Source organism: Podarcis melisellensis, assembly GCF_964234715.1.
Source record: "Podarcis melisellensis genome assembly, chromosome: 2".
NCBI lineage: Eukaryota > Metazoa > Chordata > Lepidosauria > Squamata > Lacertidae > Podarcis > Podarcis melisellensis.
In genome coordinates this window covers 55,264,604-55,290,421 of record NC_138529.1, presented here as the reverse complement: position 1 = coordinate 55,290,421, position 25,818 = coordinate 55,264,604, and the positions used below count along the sequence as shown (strand labels likewise).

Sequence of the window (25,818 nt, the reverse complement as noted above, 5' to 3'; positions counted from 1 at the left end):
TAGGCTAGCAGCTTAAGCAGTAACACTTACTTGCAATATATCTAATTCATAGCTAAAGGCTAAAGTCAGGTGTGTTCTCGGAGTGGCAGCAATAGCCTCCAGGCAGCACTGACACTGCCACTTGCCAAAAGGAAGAGGGCAGAGGCTGTGGGTGAAGGATTAAGCTGGTGTAGCAGCAGAGCCAATGTGGCGCGCCCTCTGTTGTACCTGCGTGGCCCCAACCTCACTGCTGACTTGCACCTCCTCCTGCTAAGCAGTAATGATACTCCTAGAAGGCGGTTATTGCTGCAGCAGCTCCCCCCAGATAAGTCACTTCTGTGCATTTCCCAGGTTGAATCTATGCAGTTAGAAGTAAACATCACTGATTTCAACAGGGCGGGAGTCTTACAGGAAACAATGCTTAGGATGGCTGTCATGCTGATCCTAATAAGTTGGGTACTGTGTATTACAATGGGTTGCGGAGTGTATGTGTATGCAGAGGAATCAATATTGCTGACTACATTTTTGGACTCTTCTTGGGGGCACATCTGTAAGCTCCTGCCCTACAAAATTTACCACCCCACCACTGCAGGTAGGACTGGGAAAGTCGCATAGCTGATAGTTCCCTGTGGGTGCCACTCTGTGGTCACACAGAGGACTTTCTCCTTCATCCTCAGAGTGTGACCTCTTCCTTAAAGCACTGTGCATTAACAGTTTTGCTTCAGTGTAAAAGCATCACAAAAGACGTACACCCATGGAGCCCAACCCATGCAGCAGAGGTGGTCAGAACTGGTAAACCAACCTGTATGCAGAGGGATAATTTTACACACCCTGCAGCACAAGATTTGATCACTAATCAAATCTTATAGAGAAAATTGCCTTTCCTCCGAAAGTGATCTGGCTTAATGGAAGCCTGTGAGCTCTCCTTGGCTGTAATCTCTACCCATATAATTGATTAAAGAGACTGCACTTGTGACTGGGTGATAATTGAGAAGCAAATCAATCTCCAGACAAGTATTTGTCAGTCAGATTTGGAAAGAGACGGTTACAGAGTGTTGGTAAGTTGACACTATTAGAAGCACAAAATATGATACTAGCTCTTACATTTCAACCAGCACTACCAAACAAGAAGCAATATTGATGTTATTACTGCTACTACTACTACTACTAATAATAATAACAACAATTCTCAACTAAAATTTGCCATTTTAAAAATGACTGTGGACATCAGTTGCCTACTCTGTTTAAGTCACTTGGATGTAAGTTGCCTGGAGACATTTTAGGTTAGAAGTGTCATAAGTCTAAATCACAACACCACCCCACATGTTTACCAAGCTGCAAAGGCATGAGGAAAGAGCAGCTGGAAAACAAGCCAAGCTTTGGAGATGCAAGTCATGGTTTGTCTGATTGTCTGTGGGCCAACTTATGGTTAGCTAAAAAAAACATCTCCATAGCTTAGCTTTATGGCCAGGCCATTCATCTCTCAAAAAGCATCATCAACTTCAGCTTTATTGTTAAAGTCGTGGTTTCTCCCTTAAGTTCAAAGTATTATTCAATACAAATTGGAAAAAAACACCATCTTAAAGTCTTTTCTCATCAAGACTGGCGCAAGATAGATTATACATGTGCAATCAAGTCTATGCTGTGCTCTTCAATTTTAAAAGCAACAATTAATGGAAGGTGGGATTTGAGTATATGCTGAAGATATATACATGGGTATATACTATACCCATATACATAGTTCATGGGTAGGCAATCCAAGGCCCGGGGGCTGGATCCAACCCAATCACCTTCTAAATCCGGCCTGCGGACGGTCAGGGAATCATCGTGTTTTTACATGAGTGGAATGTATCCTTTTATTTAAAATGCATTTCTGGGTTATTTGTGGGGCCTGCCTGGTGGTTTTACTTGAGTAGAATGTGTGCTTTTATTTAAAATGCATCTCTGGGTTATTTGTGGGGCATAGGAATTCATTCATATATATTTTTTCAAAATATAGTCCGGCCCCCCACAAGATCTGAGGCACAGTGGACCAGCCCCCCTGCTGAAAAAGTCTGATGACCCCTGGTAGTTTATTGAAAGTATCCAACTAATAAAAGTGTATTGGTATCCTACTAAGGTTAATCAGACTTACATTTAAGTAAACACACCCCACATTGTCTTCATAACCAGAAGCAGACACAAGTCAAGGACTAAGATGGGTACAGTATGTCAATCTTGAGCCATGTTAATTGGATGTGTTTCGTTAAAATGTCCTTTTGGTTTTAAGGTACATATATGATGATGTAGCATCATATTTTCCCTCATCAGTTCACAACTTTTCCTTCTACAGTGGTACCTCTGGATGTGAATGGGATCTGTTCCGGAGCCCCGTTCGCATTCTGAAGCGAACGCCGCTTCCATGCATGATGTCATTTTGAGCGTCTGCGCATGCGGCGAAACCCGGAAGTAACGCAACCCGAAAAGGCTTAACCTGAAGCAACTTCAACCCGAGGTATGACTGTATACACGTACAGCTCTCACTTTCCTTAGGCATACATTTATGCAAATAAACATAACAAGCTGATTTGAATACTCCACTCTTGGTCTATCAAACCACATTTTAACAATTGCAAACAATCAATGGGACTGGACAGTCCTTCCTTGCCCCTCATCTTGGCTCCTTCCTCCTGCCATTTGCTGTTACATCTGAGACGGAGAACAGTGGTTTAATGTCTGTTTACTAACCAAGATCTTAAACTACAGCTTGAACTTAGTTTAAGATCTTGCTTGCTAAAACTGGCATCCACCTAAAATTCCCTTTTTCAGGTGCAATGAAACCAGATGTTTAATTCAATCAGGATGTAAGCACCAAAGGAGGGAGAAGGCAAGTGAAAGGGAGGGGTGAAGAGGCATTGTGTGGTCCCATTTATTGAAATAGTTGCTAAACTATGGCCTAGTAAGCCAGGATCTGAGCACCCAAGTGTATGAACCAAGTGCTCTCTTATATAGTTGGCAGTTGTTCCCATGATTAAACGGCCAGTTCTTTTTCCAGATGCTGTGGTCATGGTTGTTTTTTTAACAGTTGCCTCCCAAACTGTTTATCTTTGTGTGTGGTCAAAGAAAATACAGGCCACAATTCACTGACTGAAGACTGAGATGAAAGTTATTGAAAGCCTCCACTGAAAAAGCTGGTGTTTTTCTTCTACAGTGCTACCTCAGGTTACGAACTTAATTCATTTCAGAATGAGGCGCCCATTCCCTACATAGGCTTCCCGCGGCCCCGGAAGCGGATATGTACGTTGCAAAGTTCGCAACCCGGAGCACCTGCTTCCAGGTTTGCGGAGTTCGTAACCCAAAGCGTTCATAAGTAGGATGGCTCGTAACCCAAGGTACCACTGTAGACTATTTGAACACTAACAGTTGCAAATTAAGTTTTGCAAGTCCTGCAGAATCGCCTTCAGGGCTGGGTGGAAAGCAAAAACAAAGCAGCAATCCAGCCCCTGTGGACCACAACTGTCAGAAATGCATAAAACATGCATTATATCAAGTCAGCCCACTGCTCCATTAGATCAGTGGCTCTCTAGGGCAGGGATGGGGAACCAGATGTTGTTGGACTCCCAATTCCCATCAGGCCCAGACAAGATGGCAATAATCAGGGATGGTGGAAGCTAGAGTCCAGAAGCATTTGGAGGGTTACAGTTTCCTCACTTCTGCTCTAGAGTTTCAGATAAGTCTTTCCCAACCCTAGCTGCAGTTGTCATGAATTGAAGCTGGAACCTTTGGCATGCAACTTTTGTGCTCTGCTGTTAAGCTAGAGACTTCCAGACTCTTTTAAACCACACTGGAGACAAGGCATAAGTTCCCACAAGCCCACACTTAAGAGATCCAATGCAAGGAGAAACTCTGTTGCTTGTTTCTGCTTTCATTGCCATGGTTACTGCCAGAAGGCACATAAAAACTTAAGTGTGGTACCTGTAACCATCTGGAGGAGATGCCTGACTCCTTGGACCACATGGCTAAACCCAGCCTGCCCATCTCATCAGATTGTGAAACAGCTGCAAAAGTACAGCAACCCTGGGTTTAATTATATGGTTAGAGGCTGGAGCCAACCACCCATCTCCACTCACGTGGTTACAGATGTCACATAGTAATATTTGAAGCGACTTCAAATCTCTCGCAGTATTGCACATTGTGGAGAAAGGCAGGCAAATGGAATTCTGAAGGGAATGCAAAACCCACCACCAATTCTCTGCTACAGAGGTCTTCAATATACATTACCTCCACAGTATTTCTTTCCCAGCTGATGGCACTCGCAGAACAACAGCCAAGGAAAGAGATTATATAGGACACCGAGGGAAATATGGGGCATGATGACCACTGGTTCATTGAGCTAGTGGCTGCAGGCATATTGCATACAATATGTAACTGGACCCAACCATTATGCATTCATAGGCACACCAGAGCTGGAGTGAGCATGAAAATAGTTGCATTGTCATGTGTCTGACCTGAGCATGCATGTGTTGATCTTACTTTAAGAGCCCGTACTTCAAGACACTGTCCTGGTGCAACCTCCTATGAACCAATGAGGATTTGCTTCAAGAACTTGAAGGCTCTTGTTTGCAGCAGGAGATGCTTGGGGGCAACTCATTTGGCTAAGGGGAGAAATAAATAATCAAGGGCAAGCTTCTCCACCTGCTTTGCCCCAACCCTGCCTGGGAGGAGGATCTGCTACTTTAGTATTTGCTCTTGCTCTCTCAACATTTTTGTGAGGAATGTTCTTTGCCTTTTTGGCAGCGACACAAATGCATTTGGTTTTAATACTTATGAAATGCTAAGACTTTGTTTTGATTTTTTATCACTTGTATTGTTTGCCTTTCCATGTTTATTCTTTGTAGGTCCTCTTGGAGGTGGTTTACAAAAAAAATATATTAAAAAAGCAGCATGGTTTTTGAAACGACCCTAGTTCTGCTGGAACTGGTGAACCATGTTTACTTTTCTGGAATCAGTTCTTAGGTACTAGACAGGGCAGCAAAATGGTATGGTGGGAAAGGTTCTTGGGAGCCATTTACAAGTCCCTGAAACTATATACAAGGATGCTCAATTATGTGGACTTTTCTGGCATTGCTAGATTGACCTTAGTTTTTCTCTGCACTGATAAAGTTAATCAGTGGATTTGGGGCAGAGGTGGTGACTGAAGAGAGGGAGGAATTAAAAAGACAGCATTTGGTTGCCACCCAAGCTTTCAGGCACAAGGATGAAGCAAGTTGCAAGCAGGGTGCTTCCAAGGTTTACAACATGCAGCCTATGAGTCCTGGTTGACTCTGTCCCTCATGTGACTGCCTCATTAGGTGTTGATTCATTCAGTCATGAGACACAAATGAGACTTGAGCAAATAAGGATGCAAGGTCTAACCTCAAAGGAATGGCAATGCCTGTTCTGCCAGTTTATTGTATTAAGGGAATACAGAAGAGGGAAATTCAGTGAATGGATTGCAACTTCAGTTGTTGTCTCAATCAAATCCCTGAAACAGCCATATCCTGGAAAAACTCCTTCTCCTTTTATTCTTGATTCACCATTTATTAATTGATTTGCTTGAACTGTACAGTCGGGCTTCAGGCTCTTTGGCTGCAGTCCTACACACACTTTCTTGGGAGTATGCTCCACTGAACGCAGGGAGACTTACTTCTCTGCTAAAACATGCACAGGGCCACACTATTTCTTTACTATGCCCTTCACTTTCCTAAGGCTCAAAATGTTTTATACAGTACTATTTGACTAGCAAAAGATGCCGGGTTTTGCTAATTAAAGGAAAATAAGAGGTAACTGCACAAGCCTCCTTGACCTCAACACAACAAATGTCCCTCAGTTTTGTTGGAACTCCAAGAAGCCTTTTGCTCCCAGTTATGGAGCAAAACAAATTGCAAAGGATGTGTGAAAGATAAAAGAAGAGGACCCGCTGCAGTTTAGGAATGTGCTGGCCTCTCCTCCCACTAAACTTCTCAGGACTTAAGAGAAGCATTTCCATTTGGCTGGAGTATTTGCCCAGCATTTGAACATTCTGATTGGGTCATGTGTAGTTATTCTGACTGCACAATTTGGAAGTTCTGGATGCAGGACTTAGGAATGTTTTAGCACAGAGGTTTAGACACACAACAGTTCCTCTGGTAATAGTCCTGTCTGAGCGAACCTAGATGTTAGTAAAAAACCAGAGCGGCCATCTAATCCCTTCCCCTGTAACAAATGGTAGCAAAAATGGGTGCTGTGACAGTATCGCGGCATGTACCTCTTTGCACCCATGATGCAAAAAGAGGGGAAGGGGGCTACATGATGTCCCTAGTGGCCAATGACAGCCAAGAAGCAGGTTGACAGGCTTTTCAGGTCATGGAACTAGTCTCTCCAGCTATTCTCAACCTTGGGTCCCTATATGTTGTTGAACTACAACTCCCATCATTCCTAGCCAGCATGGCTAGTGGTCAGGGATGGTGGGAGTTGTAGAACATCTGGGGACCCAAGGTTGAGAAAGGCTGAACTGGACATTCCTGAGCTGTAACGGCATCATTGCCAGGGAGCCCAGCTCCCACAGTAGCTTGGCTGGGGAAAATTAAGCCCTCTGGTTGTCCACTGCTGGGCTATATAAAAGATATAATAGCACAAATCACCATCAAGCATGACAATACAAGCAGGAAGCAGAATGCCACAAGACTTCTGCACTTACCGAATGTACAAACGAGCAAAATGTTTTTGTTGCAAAACAAAACAAAAACAAAAACTCCCATGGGACGTGTAGTACAGACAGGGTGACGTGAACACCCTACTGGTGTAAATGTCAGTAACTGATCTCGCAAGCAACAAACAAAACACAAGTTATCGTCTAGACTTACCCTTATCTGGTAGATGTGCAGGTGGGAAAATAAATTTAAATAACTAACTTCCCTAGATTCCGGTAACTTAAAGCCATATGTGACACTAAGGTAGCAATGCTATATACACTTTCAACTCAACTACTGAATAGCTTAAACTTCCACTATTAACCACTCAGCTTCCCCAGAAGAGGAAACTTTGACTCTTTTCCAATTTAAGATATCGTGAGTGACCTGAAACTATTTTGGGTAAGATTAATATAGCACAGACACAGAAAGAAAGTACTTAGTTTAGTGTTATGCAACCTTAAGGACATCAGAACAAGCCAAGAACAAGTGACATCATACGGAGGAGCACATAGCCAAGAACAAAGTCAAAACATTCAATCCTACAAAATCCCAACAATCTAGAACCAGCAGATCATTTATATATTTTTCCCTATAACGCTATGATTATCCATCATGATGTTGACTTGAGAAGTAGGACATACGCTTAGTGGCATTTTCGTCATTTCCTGAGTTCTGGTTTAAAGAACCCTTAAAAAAACAAGGTCACACTGGTAGCAAAGGCTGTTTACGGTAGTTATCCACTTGAAGACTAAGCCTCTTGAAAGCCCCAAATTAGAAAATTCAAAAGCACCAAGCCTGTGTTGGTGTGTGGTTTGGACCCACACAGATCCTGAAATATGCTATTCCCCCCAGAGTTCCTTGGGAAGAAGGACTGACTGTTAAACCACTCTGAGAATTGTAGCTCTATGAGGGGAATAGTGGTCTCCTAACAATTCTCAGCACCTTTAACAGACCTCAGGGCCCAGAATTCTTTGGGGGGTTTCACATAGTTTAAATGTAATGTGCAGATGCAACCGATATATCGAAATCATCAAATTTCACCCACATCTCATGCATGTCAATGTTTACAAAAATATGCTTCAGCAAATAACCAGTTTCAGCCTAGTTTTATCATTATGGGTGACATTCACCAAGGCACTTTAAGAACTGCACTTCCCTCTACGTAACAATTACCATTTGCAGAATAAAAAACTGTTTCCATATGTAAAATGTAACCACACCACACCCATTTTTGTGACCACAGCAGGAGGCTGCTCAAAGCAATGTCATCTCAGGCCAACATGCTATTATTGACTTCACGAGACACTCATGGCTATGGCAGCTCCTAGCAGTCTTTTCTTCCTCCCTCTCCTGAGCACCAGGGCAGGCAATTTTGAGAGCTGCTGGCATCAGTTCTCAGGAAATGTGATGGGGTTCACATGAAAAAGCGACTCACTGTATTCCTAGGGAAAGCAGCAGGATATTTAGCTTTCCTGTCACCACAGCTTAGAAACACCAGCAGAGCAGGGTTTTCCTGGCCATTTGAGGGCAGACAGGAAACCCCAAGAAAGCTGCTGGCACCGCTATGCTGTGGAAAGCAAAACAAAGCCACGACAAGGAGCTGTTCATATGGTAGTGTTAATGGGGGCAAGGCAAGACAGCACAGAGGCAGGAACAGTTTGAAGGTCAGTGGTAGAGCGTGTAAAAGATCCCAGATTCAATCCCTTGCATCTCCAGGTATGGCTGAGAGTGACTCCTGTCTGAAACCCTGGAATGTGATCGCCAGTCAGTGTCAACAATACTGAGGCCTGACAGGCCAATGGATCTGACTTGGCATAGGGGCAGCTTCCTATGACCGTCACGCCTCTCGCGAAACTCTGGATGTTTTCTTTTCCTTCTTTCAAAAGGATTTGGATGGCAAAATTACTCTGTGCCCCCATTATACTGGGCCGAAGCAGCACATCGCTTAAATAGCATTTCACAATGAAGATGCTAGTAAGCCACAGTGTGTGGGAGCCAGACACAACACAAAGAAGAGAAAGGGCCAAGGCAGGTTTCCTAAACATGGGCTACGTGAGGAAACACGGGCAAAAAAGGGGGTCTTCTGAATACTTCAGTTCAAGCAATGTTGTTTTCAAGGCAAAAAAAGTCAAATGGGAAGATGTGGAGAGAATAACGGCAAGGGAGGGACAGCAAGAGAGCCATGAAACTTATACTTGTGATGGGACTTTATCGTCTGCATGAGAAGGAAAGCCCTAAAGTAAGGTTACCAGATTTTTTTCAATGAATCCAGGGACACTTTTCAACTTCCTACTAAACAGATGGATTTTGTCAGGGGACTGATTTGTCCCCGGGAAACAGGGACGTCTGGTAACCTTACCCTAAAGGGCTTAGGACTAGGGTACTTGAAGAGTCATGACCTTGTGCATGTTCCTACCTGGACCCTGATATAAATTCCTGCAGTGGGGAATCTCTGATATAAATTCCTTGTGTGGGTGCCCTGTACAATTTAGAACCCTCAAAGACACGGGGTTCTTGACTGCACAAGGAGCCCATCCCAAGATGATAGACTATCCACTTTAGAAGTTATCCCACCACTTCATGGAGGCTATGCGTACATCAATGAGGGGATGGAGTTAAAGTGCTGGTCTCCACCATCCCTCATCACACCAGCAATTATAGCTTCTGAATGGGGTTAATGATTGCATAGATACCAGAATGTATTCTACAGCTGCTATCAATTCTTGTTCCAGTAGTAAGCCCATCTGATTCAAATGGGAAGTGTGCAAAGCTGTGTTACACTCTATATATGCATTCTTATTGAAGTCCCATTCAAATCCCTTAAATATATGTCTTAAAACTCTAATGTCACACAGCTGCTTGCAATACATCTGGGTTTCCACCACGTGCACAAGCCTTCCCTTTTCAACCAGTGCTGTCTCTGCCAACTTTGTACAGTAAAAGTTTACTCATACACATGAAAAACAAAATCATGATCATTAGATCAAGGTACTTTTTAAATTGACCTTTCTCTCAATAATGTACACGAGCCTATTGTAATTCATTGTGAGCCTGTGTGACGTCTCATCCAGATTTCTAATATCCCGGCCTCAACAATCACAACTATTCATGAGCAAAAGATCTGTTTGAAAATACAAGCATTCAGGTAAGCCAAAACACACATTGGCCAATAAATCTTTTATGTTCCACTTCCCTGATGCATGCAGCCCATTTTCAACCAAAAAAAAATCTCCCTGAGGCATAAGAATTGCAACACAATGGTTTAAAAATGAAGGCTTCGGAAGATGACTGTTGGGCCATTGTCTTGAAAGAAGACTTTAAGAAAGTCCACTTGATCACGGGACACAGCGGGGATTGGGGTGGGGTGGGAGGCAGCCAAATGGAATCCCAGCCTAAGTGGGCAATGTGCCACAATGTTAAGCTTCTGTTGGAACTTCCTCGGTTTGTTCATTAATCACCTAAAACAGGTGGCAGCTCAATGGGATTTGGCTTCCCTTCCTTGTCTGCTATATATCAAATGTATGCAATGGCAGATTGAGCAAAATGAAAGGTATGGGTGTTTGTGGTAGCATTAAAAGGAAGGTTGATAGTTGAATGTGTCATCTAGATACATGGAGGCATCATTAAAAGCCCACAGTGCTGACAGAAGCTCAATTACTTGCTGGCCCAATCCAGAAAAGAAATGACCTTAAAGCAGAAGCAGGCTACATATAATCCAGAAGGACTACCATACATGGCTGTTAAGCTGAATTTGTATGGTCTATATTTGTATGGTCTGTTGTCATCTATAGACTACCAACACTGTATCCTTCATGCAACTAAAAATACACAAATAAAAATGGCAATATCTCTTCTAAAAGAATACAAACTGAAGGTAAGTAAGTAGAAACTCAGATACATTGGTCAAGTTCAGCTGCATCAGAAAATAACATATAAGGAGCCTCAGGCTCTCACTCTCTCTGCTACTCTTTCACATCCACAAGGAGGATGCCAGAAGCTTCCCGCTTTCAATAAGCTACACATTGTTCCCTGTGACACTGGAACTTAGGAACTGTGATTTGAAAACTGTGGTTAGTTTGAACAAGTCAGAATCAAATTCTGCTTTCAGATGCTGGCTTATTCTACAATCACCGTTTACTCAAACCTCAGTTCCCCAAGTTTGGCTGTCACAGGGGACTGCAGTTAGTTTAAAATCCGAAACAGAAGCCCACCACAGTCTGCTCTCATAGCAGGAAACCATGGTTTCCTATTACATCTGAACCAGGCCTTAGTTTTTCAAATGCCAGATTTTTAAAGGGCTGAAGTTTTATATTAAAACATTTAGAGAAAGAGGAACACAAATTACATATTCTCTCTCTCTCTCTCTATATATATACATATATAAACAGAAGCCTGGCATCCATGGGTTTGCAATACCTTTTTGCAGAGTAGAGGGAGAACCCACAGCCTGAAAACAGAATGATACAGTGGACTAACTTTGAGGGTAGAGACAGCTATGGGCCTCCTTAGCCATCCAAGTTGAAAACTGCCATTTTTAAGCTGTTTCAACTACTCCTTGAGGCAGATCAGATCAGCACTGCACATTGCATTGACACAATAGCTCTCAATTGTCAGGGCTCCACCCTCCCTGATCACTGTAACTTAAGAACTCTCCAGCTGCCTCCTTGGCTTCAGGAAAGGGAGGAGGCAGTCCTGCTCTGCAAACAGCTTACTAGGCAGCACCATACAGTATCCTGATTCAAGACATGTTACAGCAGAACCACAGAAAGCTGCATGAAAACTGATAAGGAAACCATAGCATAAAAATGAAAAGATGCCAACCCCCTAGGGTTCACTGCATTTTTCCAATGGACAATTTGTCTGCCCTGGAATGCCCACTTACTGAATTTTGAATTAGGCTGTTTTCTTTGTTAGGAATCAGTGCCCAAGAAATAACAGCTTCATTTGAGAAATGGATCTCTTGTGAGCCAAGACTACTTACTGATGATGCTTAGGAAATGCATTATCATCAGTATTTAACAATAAAATGTCACAGGCAACAGCATTTGAATTTATGGTAAGGTCTGCACATACCACAGCGTTCCCCCCTCATGCCCCCTAAATCTGCTTTGGAGGGCTGAAGAAAACCCCAGAACAGGTTTAGGAGGCACACAGGGTGAGGATAGGGAGGAAAATCTCATTGATCATGTGCAGACCTTGTTCCGGGCATACATACCCCACTTAGTATTATGCTGTATTCCGCCCAAAGAATTTGAGATGGGTGGCTTAAAATATTCACTACCTGCAGGTAAAATTATTTGGAGCTTGAAAGTACATATAGGTAAAGGGACCCCTGACCAATAGGTCCAGTTGTGGCCGACTCTGGGGTTGTGGTGCTCATCTTGCTTTATTGGCCGAGGGAGCCGGCGTCCAGCTTCCGGGTCATGTGGCCAGCATGACTAAGCCGCTTCTAGTGAACTAGAGCAGTGCACAGAAATGCTGTTTACCTTCCTGCCAGAGTAGTACCTATTTATCTACCTGCACTTTGACGTGCTTCTGAACTGCTAGGTTGGCAGGAGCAGGAACCGAGCAATGGAAGCTTACCCCATCGTGGGGATTCGAACAGCCAAAGTTCTGAACGGCAAGTCCTAGGTTCTGTGGTTTAACCCACAGCGCCCCCCGTGTCCCCTGAAAGTACATATATCCTTCCATAAAATGATCCCTTCCATGCAATAGTATTACTTCCTCTATTAATTCATGTATTTTGACAATTTATGTTCTGTATAGCTCCAGCATGTTGCTGTCATTAAGTGATGGTCAGAGCAAACCCTGTCATGCAGCAGGTGAGGGGAGGATAAATAAAGGAGAAGGAATGATGTACCACATGTGGTGGGGTTGTGACAAAATTTTTAAGAATGGAATACTGTCTATGACAAATTTTTAAAAAGGTTCAGACAAACATTTGAGAAGAAATCTGAAGCCTTTCTTCTGGGCATTATGACAATTGATATTTCAAATGATAAAAAGGGGTGTTCCTATATACTACAACAGCAGCAAGAATGTTAATGGCTAGAAACTGGAAGTGGGATAGGACACCAACAAAGGAAGAATGGCAAACTAAATTGTATGAGTATTTGGAATTAACAAAAATGACAGGCGCAATTAGGAACCAACCAAACCCAAAATTTAGAAAGGAGTGGGAATGTGTAGTAGTAGTAATAATAATAATAATAATAATAATAATAATTAATAAATTTTATTTATATCCCGCCCTCCCCAGCCGAAGCTGGGCTCAGGGCGGCTAACAACAATAAAACAGTACAAAAGTACAACACAAACAACACTCATTCATTATAAAATTAATTAAATTCAAGCCACTAGCCACCATTGGGCCAGAGCTCCGCGAAGATTGCCGAGGGAGGGAGTCAGGCTGCGCCCTGGCCAAAGGCCTGGTGGAACAGCTTTGTCTTGCAGGCCCTGCGGAAAGATGTCAAGTCCCGCAGGGCCCTTGTCTCTTGTGACAGAGTGTTCCACCAGATCGGAGCCACAGCCGAAAAAGCCCTGGCTCTAGTTGAGGTCAGCCTAACTTCTCTGTGGCCTGGGACCTTCAAGATGTTTTTATTTGAAGACCGTAGGGTTCTCTGTGGGGCATACCAGAGAGATTATATGGGAAAACACCATTCTCAAATTAAAGAACAGAGCGATAAGATATATTGTGTAAGAGAGGGGTACTAAGGAAATACAACACAGCTGGAAAAGAGAAGGAAGAAATAAGAAGCTGCATTGAGGTGCTGGGAAGTCACTTGTGAAGAAATATTGTTATTGTTTGGTTTATATATGTACAATATATGTTAAAGGATGAATGGAATACTGTATGTATATGAATAATAATTTTAAAACTCAATAAAAAAGCATTTAAAAATAAATAAATACAGAAATTACTGGTAGTTGAAGTAGCAAAGCAAAATTCGTAATCATGAAATAAAGTATACTAATCACAATTAATAAAATAATCTTGTACAGTAATGATTTTTCATTTTAATTTGAAGGTCCAAAGACATAACCATTAAAATATATGGAATATCTTCTGAGAACTATACAAAGATGTAGACCAGGATAAGAACGCCCAGGAACTACTGCCAGATATCAAACTGGCTTTTGGATTTGTGCCTGTTGAAAAGCAGCCTTTCATAATTAACAGCAAACCATTTGTAAAACTCAGGAGAGCTTTCCAAAGAGCCATGTTGTGGGGGTCAGATTAGAACCCTACTCTTAAAGGATGGGAAGGGGAGAGAATCATGCTGGATGTGTACAGTCATCTTGGATGGAAGCATAACAGCTCTTTAGCTTAGTCTGAAAGCTAGGGATTGGGGGGGGGGGGATCGTTCTGCTTGCACTTTCATGCAAACAAATCTACACTTCCCAAACCAATACACAAACTGAAAATCAGGTCTCCTTCAAATGCATACTTCTTTGCAATGCAGTTCTCCTTGCAAAGAATACATACAAATTGGTGTATCTTAGTAAAAACACATGTGCCAGGCATAATTAAAAGGTAAAGGGACCCCTGACCATTAGGTCCAGTCGTGACTGACTGTGGGGTTGCGGCGCTCATCTCGCTTTATTGGCCGAGGGAGCCGGCATACAGCTTCCGGGTCATGTGGCCAGCATGACTAAGCCGCTTTTTGGCAAACCAGAGCAGCGCACAGAAACACCATTTACCTTCCCACTGGAGCGGTACCTATTTATCTACTTGCACTTTGGCATGCTTTCGAACTGCTAGGTTGGCAGGAGCAGGGACCGAGCAACGGGAGCTCACTCCATCACGGGGATTCGAACCGCTGACCTTCTGATTGGCAAGTCCTAGGCTCTGTGGTTTAACCCACAGCACCACCCGAGCCCCATGCCAGGCATAACTGCACAAACGCAATATGTATATTAGGAGAAATGATCACCAAAATGTGTATGAATTTTCCTGGGGTCCTTTTTTAAAAAAACCAAACCAAACCAAAACGTGAGCACATGCAGTAGTGGTGTGAAATGAATTTATGATTATGAGAGCCAGTGTGGTGTAGTGGTTAAGAGCGGTAGTCTCGTAATCTGGGGAACCGGGTTCGTGTCTCCGCTCCTCCACATGCAGCTGCTGGGTGACCTTGGGCCAGTCACACTTCTTTGAAGTCTCTCAGCTCCACTCACCTCACAGAGTGTTTGTTGTGGGGGAGGAAGGGAAAGGAGAATGTTAGCTGCTTTGAGACTCCTGAAGGGGAGTGAAAGGCGGGATATCAAATCCAAACTCTTCTTCTTCATGATTGTAAAGATGTCACACTGAATGAAACTTAAATGGATTGATTCATCTATCCCCACTGAGAGCTATGCTATGGAAATGCAGGGTATTTTATAGGGTCTGATAAAATAAAAGTCATGCAATAACTGGTCACTAAACAGAAGAACTAGTCTTGCTTTTTGAAAACCGGGGATCTGCTTTGCAAAGGGGAAGCCCCTTTTGAATGGAATCTTTTGTGTCAGTGGAAACGGAATGTTTGTGCTCCATACATATGCCCATGCAAACTGAGGACATAGTCCAGTCAATATTCAGAACTGGTCCACTATTCACACTGCCAGCACTGTAGGGTAATGCAATAAGTCCAAAACTATGTAGGAAGAGTCCAGCAGGGGACTCCTGTTCAGGCTAGAAGTAATCCAGTTTTCTGAAGGTTGGTGTTTCCAGAGGAAGGAGTCAACGTGGACTCCTCATGTGTGGGCCAGAGCTCCTCATGCTACCTCATCAGTGCAGGGAGGAGTGGTGCTGGTACTGCTCTCATAACAATGAGTCAATGTGCATACTGAACATCAATCACACTGCTCTCAGTGGGAGAGGTGTAAATTAAAAGAGTAACAGGACATAAAACAGCAAAATTGTGGCTGGACTGATCTCTTTTTAGAATTTCCAGAGAAATCAATATTTAATCAATAAATGGATTCAGTATTAAGGTAAGTGAATTCATTTCAAAGGCTGGTTTGGAAGATAAAGAGTGCTCAGAAACACACTTGAGATACACATCTCAACAACGCCAGTCTTTTAGTTGCCCCGAACAGGGGGGAGAGAATAGTGTGTGTTAAGAGCAACCAAATCCATATCAAGAGATCTTGGGAACACACCCAAAACGGCTGAGGTTGCTTCCTGTTTTTGATTGACAAGACTCTGCACACCCTTCCTAACTTGCACTGATCATACATGTAAATCCAGTGTAATCCCGATCAAATTAGTGGCTCCTTCCTTGAGTTACTTGCACACGTTCAGCTACAATGCAGCAAGAGGAGAACAGTCTTACATAATTACGAAACCATCCTGCCAGTTCTTTCCCGCCCCCCTCCCCCTTAAAAACTTCTCCGGAAGCAGCATTTAAAAAACAAAATCAAAACCTGGACCCAAACAAAAGGGTAAGGAAATGGACGTTCAGCTTCCAAGTCATGCAGGTCAAGTTATTCCAGGAGGGGAAGGAACATGCTGCTGCTCCCACTAACAGAGTGACTTTACAAGAGCTAAATAATTTCCAACAATAAAAACTGAATCATTCCCATAACAGCAAACCAAAGGAGGCATAAGGAAATAATTTTCCTCAGAGCATTATCTAGTTCTGGGAACTCTCCCCAAGCCAGATCCCTCACTGGCCCAGCCTTGCACCCGAGTGCACCCGAGTGCTTTTGCCTGGATGGAATGTGTCCTTGAGATCTGATAATGCCTCTTGCTTGTTTGGACGGACAATGGAAAGGGGTGCGTGAAGAGCTACTGCTGGTAGCTTAACAGCCCCACCCGTGGCATGTTTACTCAGAAGTAAGACCCACTCAGAACCCCCAAGTAAGTGCAAAGGACTGCAGTCAAAAGCGTTTCAACTCCCCGCAGACTGAGATTATTTGCCCCAAAGTCAAGAAAGAACATAAAATAAACTCCAGCATGTACAGGTTCCTCATAGCCCTGCTATGAGTTGTGTTAGCATGTTCATTTTCAGCTTCTATTGTGCACCTTTTGTGGGGGGGGGTGTCCATGAAATCGCAATACACTTGTATTGATGGAGCACCTGGCTTCCCCCCTGCCCCCCCAAGTCAAAGCTAACAAGTAGTACTATACCTGTACTACTGCAAAGTGCTAAATACTAAATGCCAAAGAAAACAAGAAAATACCGTGGTTTTTTGCTCTATAAGACACACTTTTCCCCTCCTAAAAAGTAAGGGGAAATATGTGTGCATCTTATGGAGCGAATGCAGGCTCCATGGCTTCAGCGAAAGCAACGCGAAGCCTCTGGAGCTCAGCGGGAGCTCCTGCTGCACTCCGGAGGCTTCGCGTTGCTTTCGCTGAAGCCAGGAGAGCAAGAGGGGTCGGTGCGCACCGATCCCTCTTGCTCTCCTGGCTTCGCTGGAGAGGCGCTGTGCAGCTTTCCCTCTCTGCGCAGCCTCCCTTCAGTGAAGTGGGAGGAGAAATGGAAGGGGCTCCGCTTCTCCTGCCGCTTCTGCGCAGAGGGGGAGAGAATATTTTTTGTCTTGTTCTCCTCTTCTAAAACTAGGTGCGTCTTATGGTCGGGTGTGTCTTATAGAGCGAAAAATGCGGTAAGTTGAAGAAATGCTCTATCTCTCCACTCCTCCATCAAAGATTAACTGGACTGGCAGTACTTCAACACTGATGGGGGAGCATCTTCCTTCAGTACACCTGAGATCATCAGGCTACTTTAGGGGGCTTCTGGCAGGCTCGTTGGGCACATACTGAAGTTCCCACCTTCAGCACCTGTAACCAGATGCAACCACCTCACTCTGCCCAATAGTAGGTCTGGCCACAGCAAGAAGAAAAGCACCCTGATTTCTAGGCAAAGGCGTGTAGATTTATTCCGTTAAGCAAATACTGAAATAGTGTCTGTGCTGGGCAAACGGCTGCATCAATGCCTTGTCTTACAAGTGCCACTATGACTGTTCGCAATGTCCTAGGAGGGTAAAAGGGGAACCAAATGATTTGCTGCTTTGGCTCAGCCTCTTCTGAAAGAGCTTTATACCCCAAAGAGGAAGGAGACTGAACTAAAGAGCTGTGTGATGCAGGCAGAATGCACTGCAAGCAGCCCAAATGTGTCAGATGTCACAGTCCAATCTTAGTAAACCACACAGGCAGACAAGGAAGTGATAACACAGACGACATGGCAGAGTGTCACACGTCGGCGAAGGAACAACTCATGACCACTGTGATGAACTCAGGCCCTGAGACCTGGCTGAAAAAGCAGGATGGTGATGATAGTGAGAGTCAGAGAATCCAGCCACAGTCAGAAGTATGAAATGAGTCAGTTTCACTTTTTCCCCTCCCTTGAGGCAGAAGAAATACGTTAAACCCCATGCTTTGGACACAACTTCTAATTCCTTTTGCGAAATGCTGGAAGTGGTTCTGTGTGTTGGCTTCCATCGCTGTAGCATTTATTAGAGGTCAGGCATTTTGCTATTGCTCAAAGCGGTGAGACGCTTGAAGGAAATGCACTTCTACGAATTCCCCCAAAGGGGAGACGGGTACAGCTCTTAATGAGGAGCCTGCACTGAGTCACTTCTCTCCTCATATACTGTCTGTGAAAAGGAGGGGGAGGGGAAGCAGAAGTCAGGGAAAGGAGCGCAGCCTATTCCCTAGAGAGGAAGAAAGAGCCTTTGGCGACTTTGAGAGATAAGGTGAGCCCCTGGGCAAACTGGTTTGTGAGCGGTTGCACAACCCATTTATAAGCAAGCTTTTCCCCAAGTAAGTGTGTGCCTTAGTTAATTGTGATGCTTCAGCTGCTTTATTAATTAATGGATCAGCCTTTAAAGCTTAATGCCACTGAAGCGCAGTTAATCAAAGTATTCCTGAGTTACCATACTGCCTCATGACGACTTCTGCACCACTCTCTGGGGACAGGGACAGAGGTCTACCTAGGTGCCCTTGCATCCTTGGCAAGGAGCTCTGAAGCCAGGAGCGCCCATGGACCAGAAACTAGAAAGTTTGCTTTTACGCTCTGCCAGTGACTTCCTCCAAGGCCATCAGGGTCTGCTCTGCTCAGCCTCTCCTCCTCCTCTGTTGGTCTGTCAGTCTGCCTTGTTGTCTCCCTCCTTCCACTCGCTGCTTACCCTTCTGCCTCCTTCCTTCTTCCCTCCCTTTTCCCTCCTCCTGTAACTCTTGCCCACTGTCTTTCTTTCTTCCCTCTGAGCCCTACTGGGCACTCTGCTCACACTTCTAATAGCGCTGTTGGCCAACTGAGACCACCCACCCCATCCCTACTGGCGGGGCTACTGCAACAGCCCATGCCAGAGACCAGATTCCTCCACCAAGGCGCCCAGAGAAGCCTGCACACCTTGCCCGGCCGTGCAGTGGTGGAGCGGCCCAGGAAGCGTGCAGACAGTCAGGCTCCTAAACCCTCCAAGCCAGAGTGAAGAGGAGCAATTTTTTCGTGCCCTTGGGCCTGCGCCTTTGGCAGGGGCCAACCAAGCCAATCCCTAGGTACATCCCTGGACAAAGGTCCACAATATTCCTGGAGCCCACTCACCCACAACTGAGGTAAAAGTATAGGAAAGGGGCAAGAAGGAACAGAAGCCACTTCAGAGGCTGCCAGGCCTACAGTGCAGTCCCTTTCTTGTCTACTCAGATGAGAGGTCTACTGACTTCAATTGTGCTTATTCCCAGGTAAGTAAGTAAAGAACGGAAGCCTTAATGCCCATTTTCTGGGTGGAAGTAGGATTACAGTGGGGTTGAACATATGAAAGCTGGGTGGTGATGGTGGAATAAAAAGCTTAAGAGACCCCTTGCTGTTTTCCTATCCCTATTTTATGCTTTCTTTTGTTTTCCTCTATTGGAGTTCCAGCCAAGAATCCATAGCCTGGGGCACTGGTGATTTCTGCTGCATCTGAGAAGACTCTATTGAGCAAAGAGGAAAATATATGTTCAGAGGATCCACCCCCACCTTCTCTCTCTTTCTGAGCCCATAGGTAGGCTCACTGTCAAAATCACTCCAGAAAGATTTTGAGTTTTTGCCCTTCCCCAGCTTCCAGTCTAGGGTACACTATGGTTTGTTGACATCACAGGACTTCAGTTTCCTCTCCTCCACCTAAGAACTCCCTGAATCTGCTCCTAGTGCCCCTCTCCTGCCCTTGAAAGTGGGGAAGGCAGAGCACTGGAAGGAGAAGAAAAGGAAGTTATGTTACTTGCATGAAGTCTGTTTCACAAGCAGAACTGCAGCACTGGATGCAACTCTAGATGTTTAAATAAAGAAGGGGAAACCCAGCCAGCATTTTTCATCACTTTGGGACATGTTCTTCAACTGATTGCAAGTTTTGTCGTTTGTTAAAAAAACCAGAACATACTACCAGACCATCTGAAAATTCTGTTCTATTATAAACCTGGTGTTTACAAAAGCATTTCAGTGTTTGCCATTTTAAAAGGAAGTGTAAGAACATTTTTCGCCTACCTTCAAGAACACAAATTTGGACTTGGCATACTATGAGTTTTTGTGCCCCCAAGGGTGAACCCTGACTTGAAACAGCTGAGGGGATTCAAATAATAAAACAAATTACGCCGTCAAGTAAAGAAGAATGGGGGAAGGGAGCATTGATGAAGGACATGCTTAGAACAACTATAAAACTGGCTCGTGAGCATACCCAGGAAGCAATCTAAACACTTTTAGAAAAATGCATTGAGACATAAGATCTCAGGTAGTTGCTTCAAGGGAACACTGTGCAGCGACCAAAAAACTCTTAATCAAGTAATGAACCCACATGCGAGTCAATGAAGTCAGCTGAGTTCCTGCTTACTAGCCATGCATGATTGACCTCAATCTGCAGGCAACACTAAGCCAAACTATGGCTTAGCACAAAGCAGCAAATTTGCAGATTCTCAGAGCAAAGATTTCAGCTGCAAATTTGCCTAAAAATACATTTTAATGCAAAGTTTCCCCTACTATACTACGTGTTTAAATGTTGCTGTCACTAATATATGCATTTTGAAGCGCACACTAGCGTATGCATTCTTGAACACATTATTTGGTTGGAGAATTGCACTGCAAAATTTGGAGAAGTGCAGATTTTGAAGGAAGTTTTTGTTCATTGTTTCAGGAAGTGCAAATTACTTATTTTCCTACCTGGGGCTAAGTCATGGTTTGGTGTTAGCTCTGAACCTAGGCTTTGTGGGTTTGTAAGTTTAGCTACAAAGCTAAAACAAAACCTTGAGGCTTTAACAATGGCTTTGCTTCTGAGTAAACTTGCATAGGATTGCTCTATAAATTTCATAAGCAACAGTTCTGATGACAGGGGATGGGAAGTAAAAATCTGTACTGGAGAGAATAACAAGATACCCAGTATCCTTTTTTACCTAAAGGAAAGGCCTCCAATAATAATTTTGATTGTCCTCTTTTGTCAATAACCTACCCAATCCAAATGCCAACAGCCACTCCAAGCCACCTTGAGTTTATGCAATGCATGGCTATTTTTCTTGAGAAAAATGATCTTTCCAAATAAAGGAGCCACCTTAACATCTGGATATTTACTGCAATTTATGTCTTGCTGTTCCTTCTTCCTCTGGAAGAATGAGAAAAGCAAGCAAGGACTTGGCTGGAATACTCACTTCTACTTTGTGAATGATTTAATATCCTTGATCTTAAATATGTTATAGAACAACAAGCTAATATTGATGAGGGATTTACAGGATGCTAAGCATTGCACCAAACGCAAAAACGTAAGAAATGCCCTGTTGGCTCATCCACTTACTGTACAACATTTACTCACTCCATTTCTATCCTGCCTTTCCTCCAAGAAGCTTAAGGCAGCTTACATAGTTTCCTTCACCCATCCTCTATTTTATCCTCACAACAAACCCGCTAAGTTAAAAAATGGTGAGTGGCCCAAGGTCATCCGAGGAGTTTCATGGCTAAGCGAGATTCTGATTGTAGATCTGCCCCTGAGATCCAACGTACTAAGCCCCACACCACACTGCAGCTTTCCCTACAATGCTTTACAGTGCTCTAGTTGATTACTCCTAGTTCCCAGTTGTTTATTTGTATCACATTTTAAATCACAATTCAAGCAAAACATCTTTTTAAAAATGTTTGTAAGTATCTACACAGTATCATATATCTCCGTGAATGGAGGACTGTCCCTTTCACAATAATTTCCCCCAATGTGCTCAACACTCAAAATGCACAACACAGACTTCAGCAAGAAATAAGGAACTGGAGGTGTGCACCTCCAAAATGGATTTGAGACACCCCAAATGATACACACACACCTCCTGGAGTCTTCTTCTACAACATGGATGTCTGTCTCAACACTTTATTTGGGTGCAAGATGCTGTCAAAAGCATGTCCCACACTGACAGAACACTTTGGCCCACCACAGATGACATCCCCACGCAGAATTGTGCCAGGTCCAGTGCTTTCTTTGGGTGAAATAAATACACTGCTGAGGATATGCAACCACACCAATAACCACCAAATAGCTAGAAAAGAATACAGGAACTAGTCCCATATTCTGATTTCAATGGTGAGGACAAGAAACTCATGCCCTGTTGCCTTTCTTCAGCAACTGGTACCAAGGACTATGCTGTCTCCGAAATGTTAGCTGCCACAGCCAAATAACTCCATGACGTGCTGCCTAACCAATATAACTGTGCTGTATCTATGGGTAGAAAACAAACTTTTAATAACTTAATGCAGATAGAAAGTCTTATGTAGGCCCTCAAGTCCATCCTTACTAATGTATGTTTTGGTATCGGTTGTAACCAAATAAAAATGTCAACCCCTTATTTAATGAGGAGACTAAAATAAAGTGCACAATGTTTATGGCAGGATATGTCTTCAACAGATGTAACCGATGGCTTGGATCCAAGCTTTGCTCCTTCCAGCATAAGTGGGGAAGGTGACTTTTGTCGATTCCCCCTTCCCTTTACAGATCCTTGCATGCTCAGAAAAAATGTGGAGACATGAGGGCCCTCCAGAACAGGATGGGAAATGGCATGAGGGAAGAGAAAATCAGCAAAAGTCACCTCCCCCGCTTTACATCTGCAAGATCCTTCTACTGGACCAAGAGCCTTCCATGGACAGGAGTCTTTCCATTTGCAGAAGTTGAAGTCTGGATTCAACCCAATGTATATTTCCAACGACCTGCATGCGATTCCTAATATAGAAGATCCAAACATCCTCTGATGGTGATAGACACATGCCTCTAAATAAGTGACAATATTGTCATCCAAAAGACCACCTCGCCCTTTTAATAGGGCCACCTGTGAAATATCTACAACTGTGAAAAGTACATAGCCTATAAAGTACATGAAAATCTTTTGATGCTTAGCTAGTATTTCACCATAGCTAAATGGCTTTGCATGCTTTGCAAAGTACTTTCCTGAAAATACTTTATAAATACAGTAGAAAAGGTGAGAACCAAATGGGAGAGCAGAAACCAAAGAATACATGGCCAAGCCATGAAAGGAATACATAGCATGTTAAAAGCTGTGCTTGCTTCTTATGTGTGGAAATATTTATTTCAAAGTATATGTTCTTAAAAATGTATCTTCTTAAACACTGACTTTAATATGTCAAAACAATTTTCATTGACTTCTGCATGTTTATTCACACGTCATTAAGGAATTTCCATTTGCATACTGATATTCTAATAAAACTTCACACTAGAAGTAGCCAGATAGATACAGTATTAGGTTTGCTTATAAAACACCTTTGAGTAGATGCAGCTAGGATTGACCTTTTGGGCTAATTTAGGTGTTCTTGAAGACTAGGTGGCACAGTAGAGTATTACCAGGTGATATCAACGCCCAGTGCCAACAAACAGTAACACGGTTGTGTATAAAATTAAACAAAGCTGGTAAGTGGTTCCACAAAGAAGCCTTTGGGCAATCTATTTTATGTTTTGAAATATAGTTTAACTGAACGAAATGGTTAGACAATGAAAATAATTCAAGTGGCGAATGTCAAATAGAAATTTTGTGGGAATAGTGAAATCTTCGTCAAAGTGAAGTCTGTGGCAACATCTAGCTGCCTCTACAAGACTGTAGTATTGTCTGTTATGTAATTTAAGCAAATGATTTCCACTCACATCAGCCTTCTAATACTAAATTCAAAGTTGGTAACTAACTTTCTTTTCCAGCAGCAGTGGAATTGGGCTGATAGAAGACTCAACACCAACAGCATACTATTCCTCATCTGTGAAAGTCATGTGCAGCCCAGTTCCCTATTTCATTACTCACAAGTAAGTCCCACTGAATTCAGTGAGGTTTTCCCACGTAAGGGTGCATAGGTTTGCATCCTAAGGCCTGGAAGTCACTCCTGCAGAACTCAGCAGAACCCAGGTCCAAGAAATATGCACAGGACGTTCAGAAACAATTTTGGCTGAGTAATATTCTGCTCTCAGTGCTTAAATATTGGTGCCAACAGTAATTCAATTTCTGACTATTGCTGTGACCCCAATATAAGCAGCATATCTCTAGGATTGCACTGGGCCATCAACAGGCAAAAGGATAAGAAAGAATATCATAAGCCCAAAGAGTTCAGTGGCAAGTCTCTTGCACAGTCACAGAGCTGAAATGTACGTTTTGTTTCTATTATTATTACTAAGGGAAACGAGACGCAAAGGGAACTTTCCGAGAGGCACAAAGGGCTTTCACAGAACCATCCTTGGCTTGCAGCCTGTTTATTCGGTACCCTCGCCCAGCCAGGCAGGGTTCTGTTATGGCAAGATCAAGCAGATTTCTCTGGTAACCCTACACTACACTGGCAGCCAGACACTTCGCGTTTTCTGTCCCTCCTTAAGATTTTAAGGTGGCTCTTGCCAGGCAGTCAAGCGTCGTCGCTTCCACTTTCAAGACAGCCGAGTGTGTGCAGATGGCATATTATATATTTTTAATTTAATTGTCTATTTAGTGCTTCGAAGTTGAAGAAAGGAGGAGGGAACGGAGCACCGGGAAAGGAGGAGGAAGAGAGAGCCGGTCTTCTTCTTTTCTTTCCCCAACAGAACCCAAATGAAGAGCTTGAGAAGCAGCAGGGGGAAGTGGCTCCCTTTTTGAGGGGAGTCGTTTCTCTTTTTGCAACTCCAGAAAGTGATATTTTTGGGGGGAGGGTTCTCGGCTCTGCAGGCACGTGACGGCCACGATCCTCCGAGGCCGAAAGAGGCACGAGTAGGAGGAAGAGGAGGGAGAGGGAGCTCCTCAAAAAGTAGAAACAACGTTGCGCGAAGTTTTGGCGCATGGCGAAGAGACACATCCGTGTGATTTCCGCCTGGGAGGCAGATCGGCTGTGTGGCCGCCAAGGCAAGACGGTGCCAGGAAAACTCCCCGCCCGCCCCTCCGCCTCCTCCTGGGGGGAAAAGAGGGGAGCCTGGGAGAGAAGGAGAGTCTGATCTGTCAAGTTAGGGATGGGGAAGAGAAGAATCGGCGGCGTGGCTCGGATGGTAGGCGAAGGAGGCGACTCCGCAAAGAGCAGCAAGGAAGCCAAGCAGTGCCCCCAAGCCAGAGAGGGGATGCGGATCAGCCCCGCCGCGATCCGACCCCGGAACCAAGCCAGGGCCAGCCCCAGCCCCTGCTCCACCCGCCCCCTGCCTGCCTGCCCCCTTACCTGAAGACGCACTCTTCCCGGGGCTCCTTGCTGGGGGAGACCAAGCCGCTCTTTTTGTTGAAGAGCTTCTGCAACAAGGTGGGTGTGGGCGGCATTTTGGGAGCGCGCCGCTCTCGCCCCGGCGGGGCCAAGCCCGGAGCAGCCAGCGATCTCCCCCCTCCCCGCGCGCGAGCTGCGAAGGCCGGCTAGTTCCGCGAACCCGACTCCATTCGGTGTGACAGTCATATGACAAAAATTAATCACTTGGAGCAGCCGCGGCGGGAGGGGGAGGCGGGCGGGCGGGGTTTCGTGCGGGCTTCCCGGCAGCCGATTGGCCGCGCGGCCCGGCCCGGCCCAGCCCACGTGGGGAACACGGCGATCCCTGCTTGGCTTTGGTGGAGCGGCGGCGCTTGGGGATGTTTTGGTGCAAGGAAGGAGAGGGAAGGGAAAGGGAGGAAAGCGGGAGGCGCTCGGCCTGGGCTCTCCCGCCAACTTCGCCTCCGATCCGCTGAGCTTTAGCTTACTGAGCACGAAACAGGCCCCGTTCAAAGACAAAGACGGGAATGGGGACGCCCGAGCGCTCC

At 44.4% G+C, this 25,818-nt stretch overlaps 1 protein-coding gene across 3 annotated transcripts in view; it reads right to left on the bottom strand.

Moving 5' to 3' along the window:
- Positions 1 to 25,463, bottom strand: part of FNIP1 (folliculin interacting protein 1) — an 88,523-nt gene extending 63,060 nt beyond the window's left edge. Inside the window, exon 1 of one of the 3 annotated variants that reach the window (XR_014163837.1) lies at positions 25,256 to 25,463. Coding sequence is in view for 2 of the 3 variants with exons in the window: in XM_081893104.1 (XP_081749230.1) it covers positions 25,256 to 25,350 (95 nt within the window). In the remaining variant the exon portion in view is untranslated. The remainder of the gene's footprint in view (positions 1 to 25,255) is intronic. The other 2 variants (XM_081893104.1, XM_081893105.1) reach the window with 2 other exon arrangements.
- Positions 25,464 to 25,818: the final 355 nt, after the last annotated feature.